This window comes from Equus przewalskii, chromosome 6, assembly GCF_037783145.1.
Source record: "Equus przewalskii isolate Varuska chromosome 6, EquPr2, whole genome shotgun sequence".
Taxonomy (NCBI): Eukaryota; Metazoa; Chordata; class Mammalia; order Perissodactyla; family Equidae; genus Equus; species Equus przewalskii.
Genome location: NC_091836.1, coordinates 48,277,766 through 48,296,960, shown reverse-complemented (window position 1 = coordinate 48,296,960; position 19,195 = coordinate 48,277,766). Strand labels below are relative to the sequence as shown.

Here is a 19,195-nt window from a genome sequence, read left to right as displayed (position 1 = left end):
TAGCTCTTAACACAGCATTCCCAATTTTGCCTTCCCTGTCCCTTGTCATATTACTCTCATTATTTCACTTGTCCATAAGCCTCTCATTACCAAATACATGGTGGTTAATATTATTTTAAACAAAGTAACATCTGTTATGTTAATTATAAGGAATATAAAAAATATTTTACCTTCATTTTTCTAATCACTTACCTTTATCATTTATGCTATTTCTGATTTTTTTTTTTGACATTTCTTTAAAGGTAGCTATGTCATGACAAATTTCCTCAATTTTTGTCTCAGAATATCCTTATTTTTCTTTTCTTCATGAAGGATGATTTTGCTTGCCAGAGAATTCTAGAGGAGAGTGTTTTTTTATTTTTAAAACTTGAGGGGCCGGGGGGCTGGCCCCGTGGCTGAGTGGTTAAGTTCGCGCACTCCGCTGCAGGCGTCCCAGTGTTTCGTTGGTTCGAATCCTGGGCGCGGACATGGCACTGCTCATCAAACCACACTGAGGCAGCGTCCCACATACCACAACTAGAAGAACCCACAATGAGAAATATACAACTATGTACTGGGGGGCTTTGGGGAGAAAAAGGAAAAAATAAAATCTTTAAAAAAAAAAAAACTTGAGGGGCCGGCCCAGTGGCACAGTGGTCAAGTGCGTACATTCCACTTTGGCGGCCTGGGGTTCACTAGTTCGGATCCCGGGTGCGGACATGGCGCTGCTTGGCAAGCCATGCTGTGGTAGGCATCACACGTATAAAGTAGAGGAAGATGGGCATGGATGTTAGTTCAGGGCCAGTGTTCCTCAGCAAAAAGAGGAAGGATTGGCAGCAGATGTTAGCTCAGGGCTAATCTTCCTCAAAAAACAAATAAACAAAAACCTTGAAATATTTTACTCTACTCTGTTCTCTCTTGCCTGGTCTTTGAAGAGAAGTCCAATTTAATTTAAATCCTTTTTTCTTTATACCTGAGGGGTGTTTCTTCTCTGGCATTTCTCAGTACATTTTCTGTCCTTCATTTTTCTCTAGTTTGAATGTAACATCCTTTGGTGTGCACTTTTGTAATTTATCATGTTTCGTGTTCTCTGAGCTTCCTGGATATAGAGTTTTCTGCTTATCATTAACTTTAGGATATTTTGGTGATTATTACTTCACTTGTTTCTTCTGTTTCTCTCTGTCTTCCATTTCCTTCAGGTATTCCCAACATATCTTTTTAAACCTTCTGTTTAAGAGGGTGGTCCTAGGCTTCATGGATATTGGGTTTTCTCTTTTTTGTTCTTCTTGTCTTTGCATGAGACTCTGGTGAAATAGCTTTTCTGTTTAGCAGAGGCCTTGATAACTACAGAATCTCTGGGGCTTATTTCACAATGCCACTTTTTTTTTTTCTTCTTCCCATTATGGAGACACTGGCTTACCATATGACCTCAAGGATCTCATGGATCTAAGAGTTTTTGATTTTAGATTTGTTCATTTTCATCCTTTTATATCAAGAATGATAACTTCTAAGTTCCTTAAGTGCAGGATTATGAGTTGGCAGGGCATCATTTACAGTATCTGGTCAGGAAAAACTCATCTTAAAGTTGGAGAATGGAGATTTCTTGTTCTTTTGGTGGAAAGCACTGTTAAATCCTTCACATATGTTATAGTCATGGGCAAATTTACCATCAGACCATTGTGAACTCCCTGCATTCTGCAGCTCTTAACCTGCCCCTTGAGGCCAGCTAGGCCTAGGCTACACTGTTAGTGTTTGACCTGGAAGAGCTCTTATGGTACATTATTATCTCACAGTGTGTTGTAAAAATTGGTGGGAAGTAGCCCTGAGGCACATGAATATAGGGATTTTATGGTCTAAGTTGTCATGCCTTCTTCCTTATGTCTGAGTGCTAAATTCTGAATAAATTTTTATCCCCATCAAATCATATATAAAAAGGAAGAACTGACTCTATAATAAACATTACACAGGTTAAAAGCAATGCTTCCCCACAGGAATATTTACATTCAGCCAGCTGCATCTGATTACTTGTAATGATGGCCTGGAGGACAATGTGGCCAGCTGGGCTTTGTTAAAAGTTTGATTTTTACCGGCTCCTGGACTCTGCTTTCAAAACTTTAAATATGTCATGCCACTCTCTTCTAGCCTGCAGGGTTTCAGCTGAGAAGTCCACCAATAGCCTCATGTGCTTTCCTATCACTTGTTGCCTTTCTTTTGCTGCTTTTAGGATTCTCTCTTTATCTTTAATTTTGGACATTTTAATTATAATATGTCTTGGTGTGGGTGTCTTTGGGCTTATCTTGTTTGGTGCTCCCTGTGCTTCATGTACTGGGTGTCTGTTTTCTTCCTTAGGTTAGGAATATTTTCAGCCATTATTTCTTGAAATAGATTCTCTGCTCCTTTGTCTCTCTCCTTTCCTTTTGGGACACCTATAATATGAATGTTAGTGCACTTGGTATTGTCCCAGAGTTCCATTAGACTGTGCTCCTTCTTTCTAATTCTTTTTTCTTTTTCTTTTATCCTTCAACTTGGGTGATTTCCTCTAGTCTTTCATCCAGCTCGCTGATCCATTCTTCTGTATCATCTACACTGCTATTGAGTCCCTCTAGTCAATTTTTCATTTCCAGTATTCTTCATTTCTAATTGGTTCTTTTTTATATTTTCCAGTTCTTTGTTGATGTTCTCACTGTGTTCATCCAGCCTTCTCCCAACATCAGTGAGCATCCTTATGAGTTTTTGTTTGAACTCTTTTTCAGGTAAATTGCTTATTTCTGTTTCATTTAGTTCTTTTTCTGGAGTTTTGTCCTGTTCCCTTGCTTGGCACGTCTTCCTTTGCCTCCTCACTATGCCTCTTTCTCTGTGCTTATATCTATGTATTAGGTGAGTCAGCTATGTCTCCTGATCTTGGAGAAGTGGCCTTAGGTAAGGGATGCTTTTTGAGGCCCAGAAGTGTGCTTCCGTCTCGTCACCAGTCCAAATGATTCAAGAGTGACCCCTGTGTGGGCTACTTGTGTCCTTCTGCTGTGGCAGGGTTGCTCTTACTGCAGGTACCCAGGGAGTCTAGGCTTTCCCTCTTTGTCTGGCTGTTTGTAAATTAGGTTTGGGGAACCCCAGCACTGTTGACTACAAGGTCTAATAGCACACTTCTCTTGCAGTTTTCCTGTTAATTGGATAGGTACCCAGTGTAGCTAGTTGCTAGGCTCAGGGGCTTACAGTTGCTGTAGACCTTAGGCCTGCAAGGCTGTTGTCAGCTCTCTTAGGATTGCAGCTGACTACGGCTGGCCCCAGGCATGGGAGCACCCAGTTGTTTCAGGCTTTGGTAGGTTGGGCTGATACTTTTTGTGCCTGTTTGTGAATCACAGGTATTCTGCCACTGATAAGCCCCACCCCTCACAGGTCTACACACACTGTCAACACAGTCCTGGCCCATGCACACTTCCTGACCCCCTGGAGCATATCCAGTCGGCTCACTGTAGAGGCCCCCACCTCTCCACGAATGCCCCCCACAGTTCACCTGGTCCTCACACAGGCCCTGCTCCACAGAAGTGGACAGACTTGCCTCCCTTTAGACACCCAGTCTATGCAGGCTGACAAGTAGCCTAAGGGCTTGTTGTTGGGTGGGGCTGGTCCCTAGGGTGGGCTGCCTGCCCTGGCTGAACTTGATTAAATCTGCGCTGTAGTGGGTGCGGCAGACCCCTGGGCTAACAGGCCTAGGGAAGAGCTTCAATGGCCTCTGCCAGCGTCTGTGTCAGCATGCCTGAACTAGGTCATAACAATGGCCGCCACCAATGTCTCAGTCTCCAGAGAGGTCTCACCTCTCACCGAGATGCACCCAGAGCCTACCAGGTGAGTCTGTTTTCACCAAAGGACTGTAGCCTTCTTCCTGGTGATTTTAGGTTGCTCTCTGAGATGGGTAATTTGTGCATGGGCTCTTTTAAGAGCTGGTTTTTTTGGCTTTCATCAGATAGCTTTTCTGGGGGTATTCTCCATTGCAGTTAATAGCCAGCGAAGCCAGACAGTAGGACACTCGTCTCAGTTGTGCTGAATCTGAAGGGTGCTTATAGCAGTAACATGCCCCCGCTCAGGTCCTCACTTCTCCAGGGATGGCTGCGTACGTTAGGGTGGCTCCTGCCCAGCTGGCTGTGAGGCTCCACCACTCGCGAAGGTGGCTTTTATCTCTCCAGAAGGAATTTCTGCCTCTTCCGTCGCAGTCAGGACTGTCCCTTGTGGTGGGGGTTCTTTTTATCCAGTTTTCAGTTTTCTCTTTAGGGTAACTTTTCCAAAAATACTTGTAACCTGGTTGTGTTCATGGGAGGAGGTGAGTTCAGAGCCTGCCTACACTGCCATCTTGACGAGATCTCCTCCTGGACTCTCTCTTTGGTGATGGGACTAGACAACAGAGCCTCCAGTTCTTCACTATGTTTTTATCCATTGTGACTTCATACAGATTTGACCCTCTGCCTCATGGAATGCTGTAACTAAGTGGGTAATAAGAAATAAGATGAAAGAATTTTTCTTACAAGGAACCATCAGTCTTAAAAGGATAATAACTGTTTCATTTGCACACAGTTTCTTCAATTGCTAAACATGCTCTGGACCATGTAAATAGAGAAAAACGCAGTGTTTTGTGATCACATTAAGATGTGTAAATAATTTCCATGTGTTCATGATACTGTTAAATTGATAATATGTGTTCAGAAAAACGGTGAGTTTTTGATGATCATAACATAGATTTAATGTTTCGAGATGATAGAATCATATGTAACCTTCCTACAAATGGAATAGAGGTCCTCAGTGCTGTTACACATATGCATCCTACTCTAACCATGTATGTGATGTCTTAGGACTCACTGGACATTGAGGACGTGGCTGTGAACTTTACCCCTGAGGAGTGGGCCTTACTGGATCCTTCACAGAAGAAACTCTACAGAGAAGTGATGTGGGAAATCTTCAGGAACCTGGCCTCAATAGGTAAGAATGAGGACATTCTTTCACTTCATCAATTAGAGAACAAATGTTTCTTTCCCATTAATATTGTTCCAAGATGTAGAATGTGGAAACGGAGACACTGGTTAATAAACTAGAAATGGCCATAGCCCATTATGGACTTGGAATATGAAGCTTTTTCTATAATATCTAATGCTTTGAAATCAACTCTCTGGGTCTGCATTTCAGGAAAAACATGGGAAGATCATGATATTGAAGATCAGTACAAAGACCAGGGGAGAAAGCAAAGGTGAGTCACAGTCACATTAGAAAACATTGTCTCACATGAGAATTCTGGTATTTTATGAAATTTTGAGAAGAAGCAAAGAAAACTAATCCTTGCTTCAAATTTAGCTATTCTCTAGAAATTTTTCACAAAATATACTGTTAGAACTGTTATGTAGAGGTGCAGTTTTTGCAAAATAGTTCACTTGGAAGTAAATTAACAAATCCTAGATAGGAATATCATTGTTTAGATAATGACAAAAGTGAAGTCCTCTTGCAGAGCTTTCAGTATGTTCAATTTCTGAGTATTCAGCAAACGTAGAAAACCTAAATTTTTCCTGTAAATAATAATAAATGTAACAAATATAAAGCCATTAATGAAGAAATCATTAAAAATATGCTTCTCGTTTTTTTACAGAAGTCATATGGTGGTGAGACTCTGTGAAAGTGAAGAGGGTAGTCAATGTGGAGAAAACTTCAGCCTTATTCCAAATCTAAATCTGAACAAGCAACCTATAGGAGCTAAACCATGGGGATGCAGTGCATGTGGAAAAGTCTTCATGCATCAGTCATCCCTTAATAAGCATGTTAGATGTCACACTGAACAGAAACCACATGACTATCAAAACTATGGAGAGAAGCCCTATAAATGTAAGGAATGTGGGAAAGCCTTCAGATTTCCCAGTTTTCTTCAAATACATGAAAGAACTCATACTGGAGAAAAACCCTATGAATGTAAAAAATGCAGTAAAGCATTCACTTATTCCAGTTCTCTTCAAATACATGAAAGGGGTCACACTGGAGAGAAACCCTATGAATGTAAAGAATGCAACAAAACCTTCAGTTGTAATAGTTCTCTTCAAAAACATGACAGAATTCATACTGGAAAGAAACCCTTTGAATGTAAAATATGTGGTAAAGCCTTCAGGTTTCCCAGTAATGTCCAATTACATGAAAGAACTCATACTGGAGAGAAACCTTATGAATGTAAAATATGTGGTAAAGCCTTCAGTTTACTCCAAAGTTTTAAAGTACATGAAAGAATTCATACTGGACAGAAACCCTATGAGTGTAAAGAATGCAGTAAAGCCTTCCGTTGTAATACTTCTCTTCGAAAACATGAGAGAATTCATACTAGAGAGAAACCTTATGAATGTAAAAATTGCAGTAAAGCATTCATTTCTCCCAGTTTACTTCAACAACATAAAAGAATTCATACTGGGGAGAAACCATATGAATGTAAAAAATGCAGTAAAGCCTTTACTTCTTCCAGCTCTCTTCAGATACATGAAAGGAGTCACACTGGAGAGAAATCCTATGAATGTAAAGAATGCAGTAAAGCGTTCAGTTGTAATAGTTCTCTTCGAAAACATGAAAGAACTCATACTGGAGAGAAACCCTATGAATGCAAAAAATGCAGTAAAGCTTTCACTTCTTCCAGTTCTCTTCGAGTCCATGAAAGAATTCACACTGGAGAGAAACCCTATGAATGTAAAAAATGCAGTAAAGCATTCACTTGTTCCAGTTCTCTTCGTGTACATGAAAGAAGTCACACTGGAGAGAAACCCTATGAATGTAAAGAATGCAGTAAAGCATTCACTTCTTCCGGTGCTCTTCAAAAACATGAGAGAACACATACTGGAGAGAAACCCTATGAGTGTAAATTTTGTGGTAAAGCTTTCCGTTTTCCCAGTAATGTTCAAGCACATGAAAGAACTCATACTGGAGAGAAACCTCTTGAATGTAAAAAGTGCAGTAAAGCATTCATGTCTTCCACTTCTCTTCAAAAACATGAAAGAAATCATAATAGATAGAAACCATATGAATTTAAAAATGTAATAAAACATTTAGTTTTCTCAGTTCACTTCCAGAACATGAAAGAAGTCACACTGGAGAGAAATCCCATGAATGTCAGTAAAATGGGAAAGCCTTTAATTCTCATGCAAACTTTTGAGGATCTACAAGAATGCACACTAGAGGAAAAACCATGTAAATGTAGAGAATGTGGGAAAGCCTTTTGTCATCCCAGTTTTTTCTGAAGGCGTGAAAGGATTCACTTGATGATAATCTCTTGAATGTAAACAGCATGGGAAGGACTTCAATTGGCTTACATCCTTCTCTGTGAAACTCCCACCAAAAAGAAATGTAAATGTAAGTCATGAGAAAGCTTGATAGAAATTAATTTTATGTAGAGTTTTAGAAAACTTTCAACATGGAAGAGTTGTTATAAAAGTTGTAATTATATTGTTTACCAAGCCTCTTAAAGTGCCACATTGGATTTTGGATTTCTGTTAATAACTTTCAGAAATGAATATTGAGGTGAGATAGTTGTGCAAGTCATCCTTCATCAATACTATATAAACATTAATAGGTGCTGCTTTTTTCTTAAATCAGTTAATGTCTTCTCTTTAATTGTTTTAAAATGTTTTAATTGTGTTAAGGGGCCATTGAAAAATGACACATTGTAGTCTTTGGGACTTTTTTACTGACTTTATATTGCAGTTCCAGGATATGCCTCATCTGTTGTACGTGTTATACATTTCTTAGAGAAAGCTCCTTTTCTGAGGTGGCGGGTATAGGAGCCTATTTGCAGTTCCTATTCTATTAAACTGTTGGGATAAGTTTTTATGTGTGGCAAGATAATCAGAGTGTATAGTGTACTGCGAATTCTTATTTTCCCATTTGGGCCTTTGCTCTTTTTCCTTCCGTCTGATTTGTATTTGGTGAATAGACTTTGAATTAAGTATTAATTAATTAAGAATTAAGTAGAGACTTGTGATGGGGCAAACAGATCTAGAACTGGACATATCACCCTCAAGTTGTAGTAAGGGTAATATGAACTGGATCTTTAAGAATCTGTTGCTGGGGCCAGCCCTGTGGCCAAGTGGTTGAGTTTGCGTCATCTGCTCTGGCGGCCCGGGGTTTCGTCAGTTTCATCCTGGATGGCGACATGGCACCGCTCATCAAGCCATGCTGAGGTAGGATCCCACATGCCACAACTAGAAGGACCCACAACTAAAACATACAACTATGTACTGGGGGGATTTGGGGAGAAAAAGCAGGAAAAAAAAAGATTGGCAACAGTTCTAACCTAAAGGTTTAGGCACAATTCAAGAGACTTCCCTCCTCTGCCATGGATACCTTAGTGACTGATCAAAGCAGGTAATATGAAAAAAAAAAGTCACTGGACATCGCCTCCAGGCTGATGAAGGCTCCTTACAGCTAGGGTGAATAGACATTGTAGGGCCCCTCACCGCCTTTTCTGGGGCACTTGTGATGCTCAATCCATGGTAGAAATATATAGAAAAATTTATTATGCTATCATACATCATCTCCTAAAACCAAAATGCAAGGGTTCACCAAGATACTCTAGAAATTATTGACAATATCAAATCATTTATCAAAATACAAAAAACTGGGCTTTTAAAGAAGGTTTTCAGTGGACCTTGTACCTCTCTTACAACCCTGGGCTACCCCCTCATAGGCTGGCTAATGGCTCACTGAGACAAGCCTTGCTTTCCTCTTAATAGGCCTTCCTGCTGTTTGAGTCATCAGTTAGATTCATGCCCAGTCTTTGGGGCCTAGTACTTTGTCCTGATCATCAGGCTCACTGGCACCTCTAAGTAGAGCCTTTCTATACCAGACATTCCTGTCAGAATGGGCACTCCTGCAGGTCTTTGGTCTACTGTAATAATGCCCCCTGGCCACCACTCTTAGATCCCACTCCTGGGTGTTCCTCCTAATGTCACCTGTGGTCTGTGGACCCTGTGTCCTCGAGCCCATTGAACACAAATACACTGTGTTCCTACCATTTGCACAAATGTGCTCATTGTCATGGGAGTCACTGCTACCTGGGCACGCATGATGTCATTCAACAAACACATCCTTAATGCCAATCAAGAAATGTCCCAAACACTCAGAATACCTGTAGTGGACAGCTAGTGTTTGAGATGTTTCCCTGAAGGAAAACCCCCTGGCAGCCATGTTAGCTGCTGACTCCTTGGGGTTTGGACTATTTATTAACCAGCCAGGGAGAGCTCTGTTCCCTAAAAGGGCTGCTCGCTGCATGTGGGCAGGCTGCACTGGCAGGGTGTCTCCAAGAACACAACAAATGAGACAAATTAAAATAAATGCTAGCGTTAATTAAATATTTGACCAGAGTTCTGGAACCACACTGACACATTTTCCTTTCTCTCCAACACTTCAGAATGATTGGATTCAAATGTGTTTTTGAGGCTTTGTCATCTTAGTTGTGTGCCTTGTTTTATTCACGTGGATTTTTAATCAAATCAAATTCATTTAAATGAGATGTGTCATTACTCAGTTAATGAACAACAGGAGTGAACTTCAATAATGACACCGACGTCATCTTTGATATTTGACTCTCAATCAGCTTTAGATTCCTGCTCACTCTGCCTGGTCATCAATGGTAAACAGGTCAGGAAGGATCACACGCCCCTTTTCTTTGTGTCAGTGGGTAGGAGGGTCAGACATTAAAACCTGCAGCCTCTACCCCACACTCCTTAAAGGGCCAACCCATTGTCCTTTGCATCAACCACCTGAGCCTGCTTACCTTTGCCCTACACTCCTTGGAAACTACCTGTGAGTAGTAAACATTTCTATTCACTTGATGCCTGTGGCAGCATCAGCCTTGCATCCAATCCCATTTTAGGTCAGGTGTCAATCCTGCCCCAAAAAGAACAATGATACCACAGAATGTAGCCCATTGAAAGTCTTGCGTGAGGCACAGGTTTTCAGGGTAGGGAATTTTTATAAGATGAGGAAAAGAAATCCAAATGCAGAGATCCCTGTGTGATAATGATTTAGATGCACTGGTCACCAAAGAAAAACAAACCACCCCCATGGCTCTAGCAGTAGCATCGATAAGTGAAAATGATATCGTCTCACAAGGGAAAATACAGGGCAACAGATGTGAATGGATAGTTTCTGTTCTGATATGTAAATAGTGCTGAGCGATCATCTCACCTTCACAAGAACAACACTAGACACTGTGAAAAGGAGCCCCTCAGATCTGTGAGAGATTGGAGGTTACATGGTTACCTGGCAAACAGTGCCCCCAAATGAGAGAGAGGCAAACGTAGAGAATTACTGTGTACTGGGAGGAGAAAGGTCTGGAGTCAGCAAATATCTAGGACCATGTAAACTGTAGTGGATGGATTGTTGGAGACATAGTATGGATTATCTTCAGAGTTAAAAACTCTGGGTTGGGGCAGTCATATGGGCTCGCAAAATTCATGTTTCCTTCAGCAGACCTGACCTGGTCCTCATAGTGAAGATCAGAAAAAAAATGCCTCTTGCTTCATGCAGGAAATGGGGGGAGACATTCTCATATACACAACAAGCATTTTGTCTGTAACATAGACCATTCCTCAAAGAAAACTAATGTGCAAAGTCTTCTCTGATTGGGCAAAGTGCAAACAGACACCTGCAGTCACTTCAGGTTCCTCTCTGACACAAGTGGAGGAAATATAAGTGCTAGGATCCTGTTCTGAAGTTCACGGTCCAGGGATTCTTTACCATCAAAACATTGCAGGTTTCATCGTAACAGATGAGGACATTTTCCATTCCAAATACCTGACACCATATCAGCAGGGCTTCAGGATACAAACACTGGATGAAAACAGAGCTGCAAGACACAGATTCTATTTAAGAATGAGTTTCTAGGGAAACCCAAACACACCAGGGAGATAAGTGCAAGGACACTGCAGACCATGAAGCCCCTGACCCCTCCACCTGCAGCAAACACTAAACATAGTCTGACTCCTGTTCAAGAAATCATAACACTCACACTAAAGGCCTGTTTATCTCAAATCTTATTGTGCAAATATGTGGAAATTAAATAATACACTCGGACAAACCACTGACTCAAAGACAAAAATCAAAAGGTAATTCAGCATATGTGCTGCCAAACAAGGAAAAGGAAATGTAAAAAATATCTCACGGGCCGGCCTGGTGGCATAGCAGTTAAGTGCACACGTTCTGCTTCAGTGGCCCGGGGTTCGCTGGTTCGGATCCTGGGTGCAGATATGGCACCGCTTGGCTTGCCATGTGTGGCAGGTATCCCATATATAGAGTAGAGGAAAATGGGCATGGATGTGAGTTCAGGGCCAGTCTTCCTCAGCAAAACAGAGGAGGATTGGCAGCAGATGTTAGCTCAGGGCTAATCTTCCTCAAAAACAAACAAACAACTCAAGGACCAGCCTGGTGGCACAGTGGTTAACTTCACACACTCTGCTTCAGCAGCCCAAGGTTTGTGGGTTTGGATCCCAGGTGTGGACCTACACACTGGTCACCAAGCCATGCTGTGGAGGTGTCACACCTACTAGAGGAAGGTTGGCACAGATGTTAGCTCAGGGCCAGTCTTCCTCACACACACACACATACAAAATCACAAGAAAAAAATGAAAAGACTTAAGAAACTTGTGGGATGAAGTATAAAGAGTAGTAAAAGGGAAGTTCATAATGAAAAACACCTATATTATGTAAAAAAGATATCAACTTAACAACATAAACTTACACCTGAAGGAAGCAGAAAAGGAACAACAAAGTAAACCCAAAGTTAGCTAAAGTTAAGGAATAATAAATATTAAAGCAGAAATAGGGAATAGAAAAACAATAGTTTCCATTTAAAAAAAAATAAAATCAAGAAACTCTTAGACCAACAATGAAGAGAGAAGACTCAAGTACATAAAATCAGAAATGAAGGAGGACAGAGTACAGCAGATGTCTCCAAAAGATCAAAAGGGGCCATGATGAATATTTAGATGCAAATTGTATAACTTAGAAGAAATGGATAAATTCATAAAAACATGCAACCTACCAAGAAAGAATTAAACATTAGGAAGCCTGGATGAACCAACACCAAATAAGAACAAATTCAAGGAAGTAACACCAACCCCTCTTAAACTCGTCCAAACAGTTGAAATAGAACAAACACTGCCAAACTCATTTTCTGGGGCCAGCATGTCCCTCGTGTCAAAGCCAGACGAAGAAGAGAGGAAAACCACAAGCCAATATCCCCGTGGCAACTTGGCTTGACCATAGCGCACACATATTAGTGAATAAAGCAAAAGTTAATAATTATTAAGCATAGGAAAATATTGTACTTAAAAATTTCTGTTTTTATTTAATGTAAACAGTCCATTGGAAGGGCTAAACATTCCATTGAGAAGAAACTCACTTAAGGAGACCCCCTGCTTGCTCGTCCTGCCCCACTCCTCTGCTCTGACTCCAGCCTCCCTCACATGACCAGTGTTGATCACTGCTTCATCATCCTGTTAGTGTTTCTTTACATAAAATCAAGGCAGTGTAGGGGCTGGCCCACTGGTGCAGCGGTTAATTGCGAACACTCTGCTTCGGCAGCCCTGGGTTCGCCAGTTCGGATCCCAGGTGCGGACATGGCACTGCTTGGCAAGCCATGCTGTGGTAGGCATCCCACGTATAAAGTAGAGGAAGATGGGCATGGATGTTAGCTCAGGGCTAATTTTCCTCAAAAAAAAAAAAAAAAAAACCCAAACAAACAACAAAAAACAAGCCAATGTGAATCCTTATTTTGTCACCTGTTTGTTCTTGTACACATATTTGTACAAGGTGCCATATTTGTGCACATATTTGATGTTTGACCTCTGACAACTTAAGCCTCACCCTCCCTTTCCCCTGGGCCTTCTTACCTGGACAGGCTGATGAGAAAGCCTGGAGGCTCCTGCACTGTGGGCTGCTGCTTGCTGGGCAGCTCCTCCTGGGCACTGTGCTGCCCTGTGTTACACTGTTGACCCCACCAAGCCTGGGTTCTGTGTACAGAGGTCTGTGAGTTGGCAGTTTCTGTAACTCCTTGTCCTTTGGGAGCAGGAGGATGAGAATGGGCCCTCATCACAGGGGTCCTGGGTCGATGTCTTGGCTGGAATCTATCTGTGTCTAGAGTGAAGCTGTGACTGAGGCTGGGTTTGTCCCAACATTAGGGGGGAGTCTGGAGGGGGCAAAAGCATGATTATACCCTGTGCCTGAGGTCAGCGCTTCAGACGGTCACTCCTTAAAGAGCAGTTATTTCAGAGAGAAAAAGAAGAGACAGGAGAAAGGGCAGCTTGTTGGCTGTGGGTAGGCTGTTTTGGGAAGGTGCCACCAATATGAACAAATGAGGTAAAAATTACAATAAACAGTAATATCACATAAGTATTTGTACAGAGTTATGGAACCATACTGACATTTTTCTAGGTATCTCCAAAACTTTTGGATAACTAGATTCAAATGGGTTTTTTTGAGGCTTTGCCATCTTCAATACAATATGTTGCTTTTGGTTTTCACATCGCTTTTTAATTAATATTCAAATCAAAATTATTTAAATAAGTAATGGCGTCATTCAGTCAACTGACCTCAGGAGTGAACCCTAATAAAGACACTGACCTTGTATTTGATATTTGACTCTCCATCAGCCGTAGGTTCCCTCTCACCCTGTCTGGCCCACAATGGTAAACAAGTTTTGAAGGTTGACAGGGGGCCCTTTTCTTTCTGTGTCTGCAGACAGGAGGCTCAGACCATGAAAACCTGCAGCCTCTATGCCTGCACACCTTAAACAGCAAACCCATGGACCTTTGCAGAAGCCACCTGAGCCAGCTTCCCCTTGCCCTACTCTCCTTAGAAAGTAACCCTGAGTAATAAACATTTCATTAACAAGATGCGTGTGGCAACGCAGTCTTGCTGTCTGGTCTCATTAAGGTCGGGTATTAATCCTGCCCCCACAAGGGCATTGATAAAACACAAGGCAACCCCCAGAAAATGGCTTTCAGGTGAAGCACAGGATGTCGGTGTAGGGAATGTTTAGAAGGTGAGGATAAGAAATCCAAGTGCAGAGACCCTGTATGATAATGTTTTCAGATGCACTGGTTAGAAATGAAAAGCTAAGCCAGCCATGTGGCAGTGATTAAATTCCTGTGCTCCCCTTCGGCAGCCCAGGGTTTCCTGGTTCAGATCCTGGGTGCGGACCTAGCACTGCTCATGAAGCCATGCTGAGGCAGCATCCCACATAGCACAGCCAGAAGGACCTACAACTAGAATATACAACTATGTACTGGGGGGCTTTAAAGAGGAGAAGAAGAAGAGAAAGAAGAGAAAAAAACTGAAAAACTTTGAAACTACACACATGAGCTCCAGCAGGACAATCAATAATTGAAAATGGGCTACTCACAAGGGAAAATGCAGAGCGACAGAGTGAATGATGGTTTCTGTTTCAATATGTAGTGAGTTGGAGTGATTGTTCACATCTTTGCAACAAGAAAATAATTGAACCACCTGAAAAGCAACACACCTTCTTAGATCCATCAGTGATTTGCGACTGCATGGTAACCAGTGCCCCAAAATGAGACACAGGTGCATGTAGAGAATTACCACTTACAGAGGAGAAATGACTGGAGCCAGCCACCTCTAGGAACACACGAACTATTAGAGATGGATTTGCCCAAGAGTGGACTAGCTTGAGAGTTAAAACCTGTGAGGACTCCAGTCTTAGAAAACTCCCCAATTTCATGAATTTTTCCTAAGGAGCCCAGGGAGGTTCTCACTGTGGAGACTGGAAAAGAAAGTCTCATTCTCCTTGCAGAAAATGGGGGAACATTATACACACAAAGCACTGTGTTCTCTGAGACTTAGGCCATCCCTCAAAGCAAACTCATTTGACAGACTCTCTCTGACTGGGAGAAAGGGCAGTCAGACAACTCCAGACTCCTCGGGTTTCCTCTCTGACAAAGGGGAGGAGTAAATGCTGAGAACCTGTTCTGAAGCTCCTGGGGCGGGGATTCTGTCCCGCCAAGAGATTACAGGTTTCATCATAACATAAGAGTGTATTTTCCACCTGATACCTTCCCACCTTATCATCAGGGATCTAGTATAAAAACCGTGGATTAAAATGGAGCTGTAAGACACAGACTCTACAGAAGACTGAGTTTCTAGGGATTCCCAAACACACTAGGGAAGAAAAACACAAGGGCACTAGAGGATATGGAAGCCCCTGACATGTACAGCCAAGGAAACATTAATGGTCTACGGCCTAGTCAAGAAATCATACAGCCTCGCACCAAAGGACTATTTACCTCTAATCGCATTGTGAATATTGACAAATACGTGGAAATTAAAACACTCCTGGACAACCACTGCGTCAGAGAAAGTCAAAACGGAATTTAAAAAATATCTTGAGGCAAAAATGAAAACAACTCAGGAAAACTGGTGGGACGCAGCATAAGTAGTAGTAAAGTGGAAGTTTATAGCAATAGACACATATTAAGGAAGAAAGGTAGCAAAATAACCTAATATTATACCTCAAGAACCTAGAAAAAGAACAACAAACTATACCTTAAATTAGCAAAGTTAGGAAATAATAAAGGTGAGAGCAGAAATAGAGAGAATATAGGAAAACAGAAGAATTTAAAAACTATCAGTGTTTTGAAATGAAAAACACCATTGACAAGCCCTTAACTGACTATGAAAAGCAGAGAGAAGAATCTCTCTGTATATATCAAGTATATAAAGTCAGAAGTGAAAGAGGACATATTAAAACAGATGCCTCAAAACTGAAAAGAATCAAAAGGGACTATTATGAACATGTATATGTGAACAAATTTGATGACCTAGAAGAAATTGGATAAATTCCTAGAAACATACAACCCCCCAAGGAAGAATTGAAAAATAGTCTGAACAGACCAATAATGAATCCAAAGAATTAATACCAATCCTTCTTAACCTCTTCCAAAAACTAGAAGGAATGCTTCCACACTCATTTTTTGAGGCCAGCATCTCCCTGATGCCAAAGACAGACAAAAACATGCGAAGAGGAGAAAACTACAAGCCAATATCTCTGTTTCAACTTGGCCACAGTGCCCAAATATTTAGTCAAACATCCTGCTGGGTATTTCTGGTCACTTTCTCATGAGATTACCGTTTCAATGAGTGGAGGTTAAGTAAACGAGATTAAGCTCCATAATGTGGATGCTCCTCTTCCAATCAATTGTTCTTAGAACAAAAACTGACCTTCCCTGAACAAGAAGGATTCTGCCACTATAATGTCTTTGACTTGGACTACAGTTCTTTCCTAGGGTTTCCAACCTGCCCATCTTGATTGCAGATTTCTAACTTATCCCATCTCCTTAATCACATGAGCCACGTCCTTAAAGAAACAAATAAAGTGTGATGGCAGCATTATGGCACTGTGAGATGCTCCCTTTGTCTCTCCCTTTCAATCTATAACTAGTAAGACATTTGTAACTCAACAGACTTTCTTCTGCTTAACAACCAGGATGCTGGAGAGGTCCACACATCTGTACATTTGAAGCTGGTTTGATTGGAACACACAGAGGAGGCAGAACTGGGGTAACAGCAGAGGTGGTGCCCACAACCTCAGCTCCCTGGGCACAGTGGGAGATGCAGGGCCCATGATCCCAGACCCCCAGGCAGTGGTGGTATCAACACCCCCACAGAACCAGGTAGCAGCACTGGAGGTGGTGCATGTAATTTTGGTTCCCCTGCTGCTATGACACCCCCGGCCACAGAGAATTGAGCACAAGCAGTGGTAGGCTCATAACCCCAGCCCCCCAACCCACAGCTGGTCTTTGACCCACCTCCAGGTCTTTGCATGTTGTTGCAAATGGGATGAATTTGTCTTTTTTTCTGGCTGAGTAGTATTCCATTGTATGTGTGTGTGTGTATATATATATATATATATATATACACATCTTCTTTATCCAGTCATCAGTTGTGAATAGTGTTGCAATGAACATAGGGGTACATATGTTACTTTGGATTGTTGGTTTCAAGTCGTTTGGGTAGATACCCAGTAGTGGGATAGCTGGGTCATATGGTAGCTCTATTTTTAGTTTTTTGAGGAATCTCCATACTGTTTTCCATAGTGGCTGCACCAGTTTGCACTCCCACCAGCAGTGGATGAGGGTTCCCTTCTCTCCACAACCTCTCCAACATTTGTTGGTTTTAGTCTTAGTGATTACAGCCATTTTAACAGGCGTAAGGTGGTATCTTAGTGTAGTTTTGATTCACATCTCCCTGATGATTAGTGATGTTGGACATCGTTTCATATGTTTATTGGCCATCTGTATATCTTCTTTCGAAAAATGTCTGTTCATATCCTCTGCCCATGTTTTGATTGGGCTGTTTGTTTTTTTGTTGTTTGGTTGTGTGAGTTCCTTATATATTATGGAGATTAACCCCTTCTCGGATATATGATTTGCAAAAATTTTCTCCCTATTGGTGGGTTGTCTCTTTGTTTTGATCCTAGTTTCTTTGGCCTTGCAGATGCTCTTTGGTCTGATGAACTCCCACTTGTTTATTTTTTCTTTTGTTTCCCTTGTCTGAGAGGACATGGTATTTGAAAAGATCCTTTTAAGTCCGACATCAGAGTTTACTACCTATATTATCTTCCAGGATTTTTGTGGTTTCAGGACTTATCTTCAAGTCTTTGATCCATTTTGAGTTTATTTTTGTGTATGCGTGAAATAATGGTCTACTTTCATTCTTTCTCATGTGGCTGTTCAGTTTTCCCAATACCATTTATTGAAGAGACTGTCTTACCTCCCTTGTATGTTCTTAGCACCTTTGTTGAAGATTAGCTGCCCATATATGTGCATGTATGTACCAGTTTTTTTATCCGTTCATCCATTGATGGACTCTTGGGTTACTTTCACCTTTTGGCTATTGTAACTAATGCTCATATGAACATGAGTGGACATAAATCTGTTTGAGTCCCTGCTTTTAACTCTTTTGGGTACTTACCCATAAGTAGAATTGCGAGATTGGATGATAACTCAGCTCCTAATTTTTCAAGGGACTCCTATGTTGTTTTTCATGCCTGCAACATGATTTTATATTCCCAGCAATAGTGAACAAGGTTTCCAAAGGGTATTTTCACTGTCTTGATGATGTCCTTTGAAGCACAGACGTCATTAATTTGATAAAGTCCAAATTACCATTTCCCTCCATTTTTGTACTTCATATCATAACTAACAATTCTTTGCCAAATCCAGTGTCAGGAACTTTTTCCTATGATTTATTTGAACGTGATAGTTTTACTCTTAGGTTTGAGTCTTTGATTCTTCTTGGTAAATTATTTCATGTGGTGTGATATAAGTGTACGTCTCTTTCCTTTCATATGGCCATCCACTTCGCCCAGCACCAATTTATGAAAATACTCTTTCCCCATTCTTAGCACTTTTTTCAAAAATAAGTTGACCATAGATGTGTGGGTGTATTTCTTAAATCTTAATTTATTCCACAGATGTGTATGTCTATCCTTGTGTCAGTACCACACTTTTTTCTTTTAAAGGTTGATACCTGAGCTAACAACTGTTGCTAATCTTTTTTTTTTATTCTTCTCCCCAAAGCCCCCCAGTACATAGTTGTAGATTCTAGTTGTGAGTGCCTCTGGTTCTGCTATGTGGTATGCCGCCTCAGCGTGGCCTGATGAGCAGTGACATGTTCGCACCCAGGATCCGAAACAGGGAAACCCTGGGCCGCCGAAGCAGAGCGCACGAACTTAACCACTCGGCCACGGGGCCGGCCCCAGTACCACACTATCTAGATGACCATTGCTCACTACAACGTTTTGAAATCAGGAAATGTAAGTCCACAAATTTGTTTTTCTTTTTTAAGTATGGCTTGGCTATTCTGACTCCCTGCAATTCTATATAAATTTATCAACCAACTTGACAGTTTCTATAAACCATCAGTTGGGATTATAAGTATCGTGTTGACTCTTCATTTTGGAAAACAGCGCTATTTAAACAATGTTAAGTCTTCTGATCCATGAAATTGGGATAGTTTCCAACTTATTGATACTTTTATTAATTTCTGTCAATCGCGATTATAGTTTTCATAGTATATATTTTGTACTTTTTTGTTAAATTTATTCCTAAGTATCTTATTACTTTTGATGCTATTATACATGCATTTGTTTTCTTAATTTCATCATCACCATTGTTCATTGAAAGTGTAT

At 41.1% G+C, this 19,195-nt stretch overlaps 2 protein-coding genes across 6 annotated transcripts in view; both read left to right on the top strand.

Annotated features, from left to right (window-relative positions):
- The window catches only part of LOC103564867 (zinc finger protein 709-like), a 308,739-nt gene extending 300,924 nt beyond the window's left edge, over positions 1-7,815 (top strand). For 4 of the 5 annotated variants that reach the window (XM_070625441.1, XM_070625444.1, XM_070625442.1 and 1 more), the window contains 2 exons: positions 5,152-5,212; positions 5,606-7,815. In XM_070625441.1, the coding sequence (XP_070481542.1) occupies positions 5,152-5,212; positions 5,606-7,001 (1,457 nt within the window). In that variant the 3' untranslated portion in view covers positions 7,002-7,815. Of the gene's footprint in view, positions 1-4,820; positions 4,948-5,151; positions 5,213-5,605 lie in introns of all 5 variants that reach the window. The other variant, XM_070625440.1, reaches the window with a different exon arrangement.
- Positions 1-19,195, top strand: part of LOC103545992 (zinc finger protein 709-like) — a 515,885-nt gene that overhangs the window by 300,919 nt on the left and 195,771 nt on the right. The gene's annotated exons all lie outside the window — the stretch shown is intronic.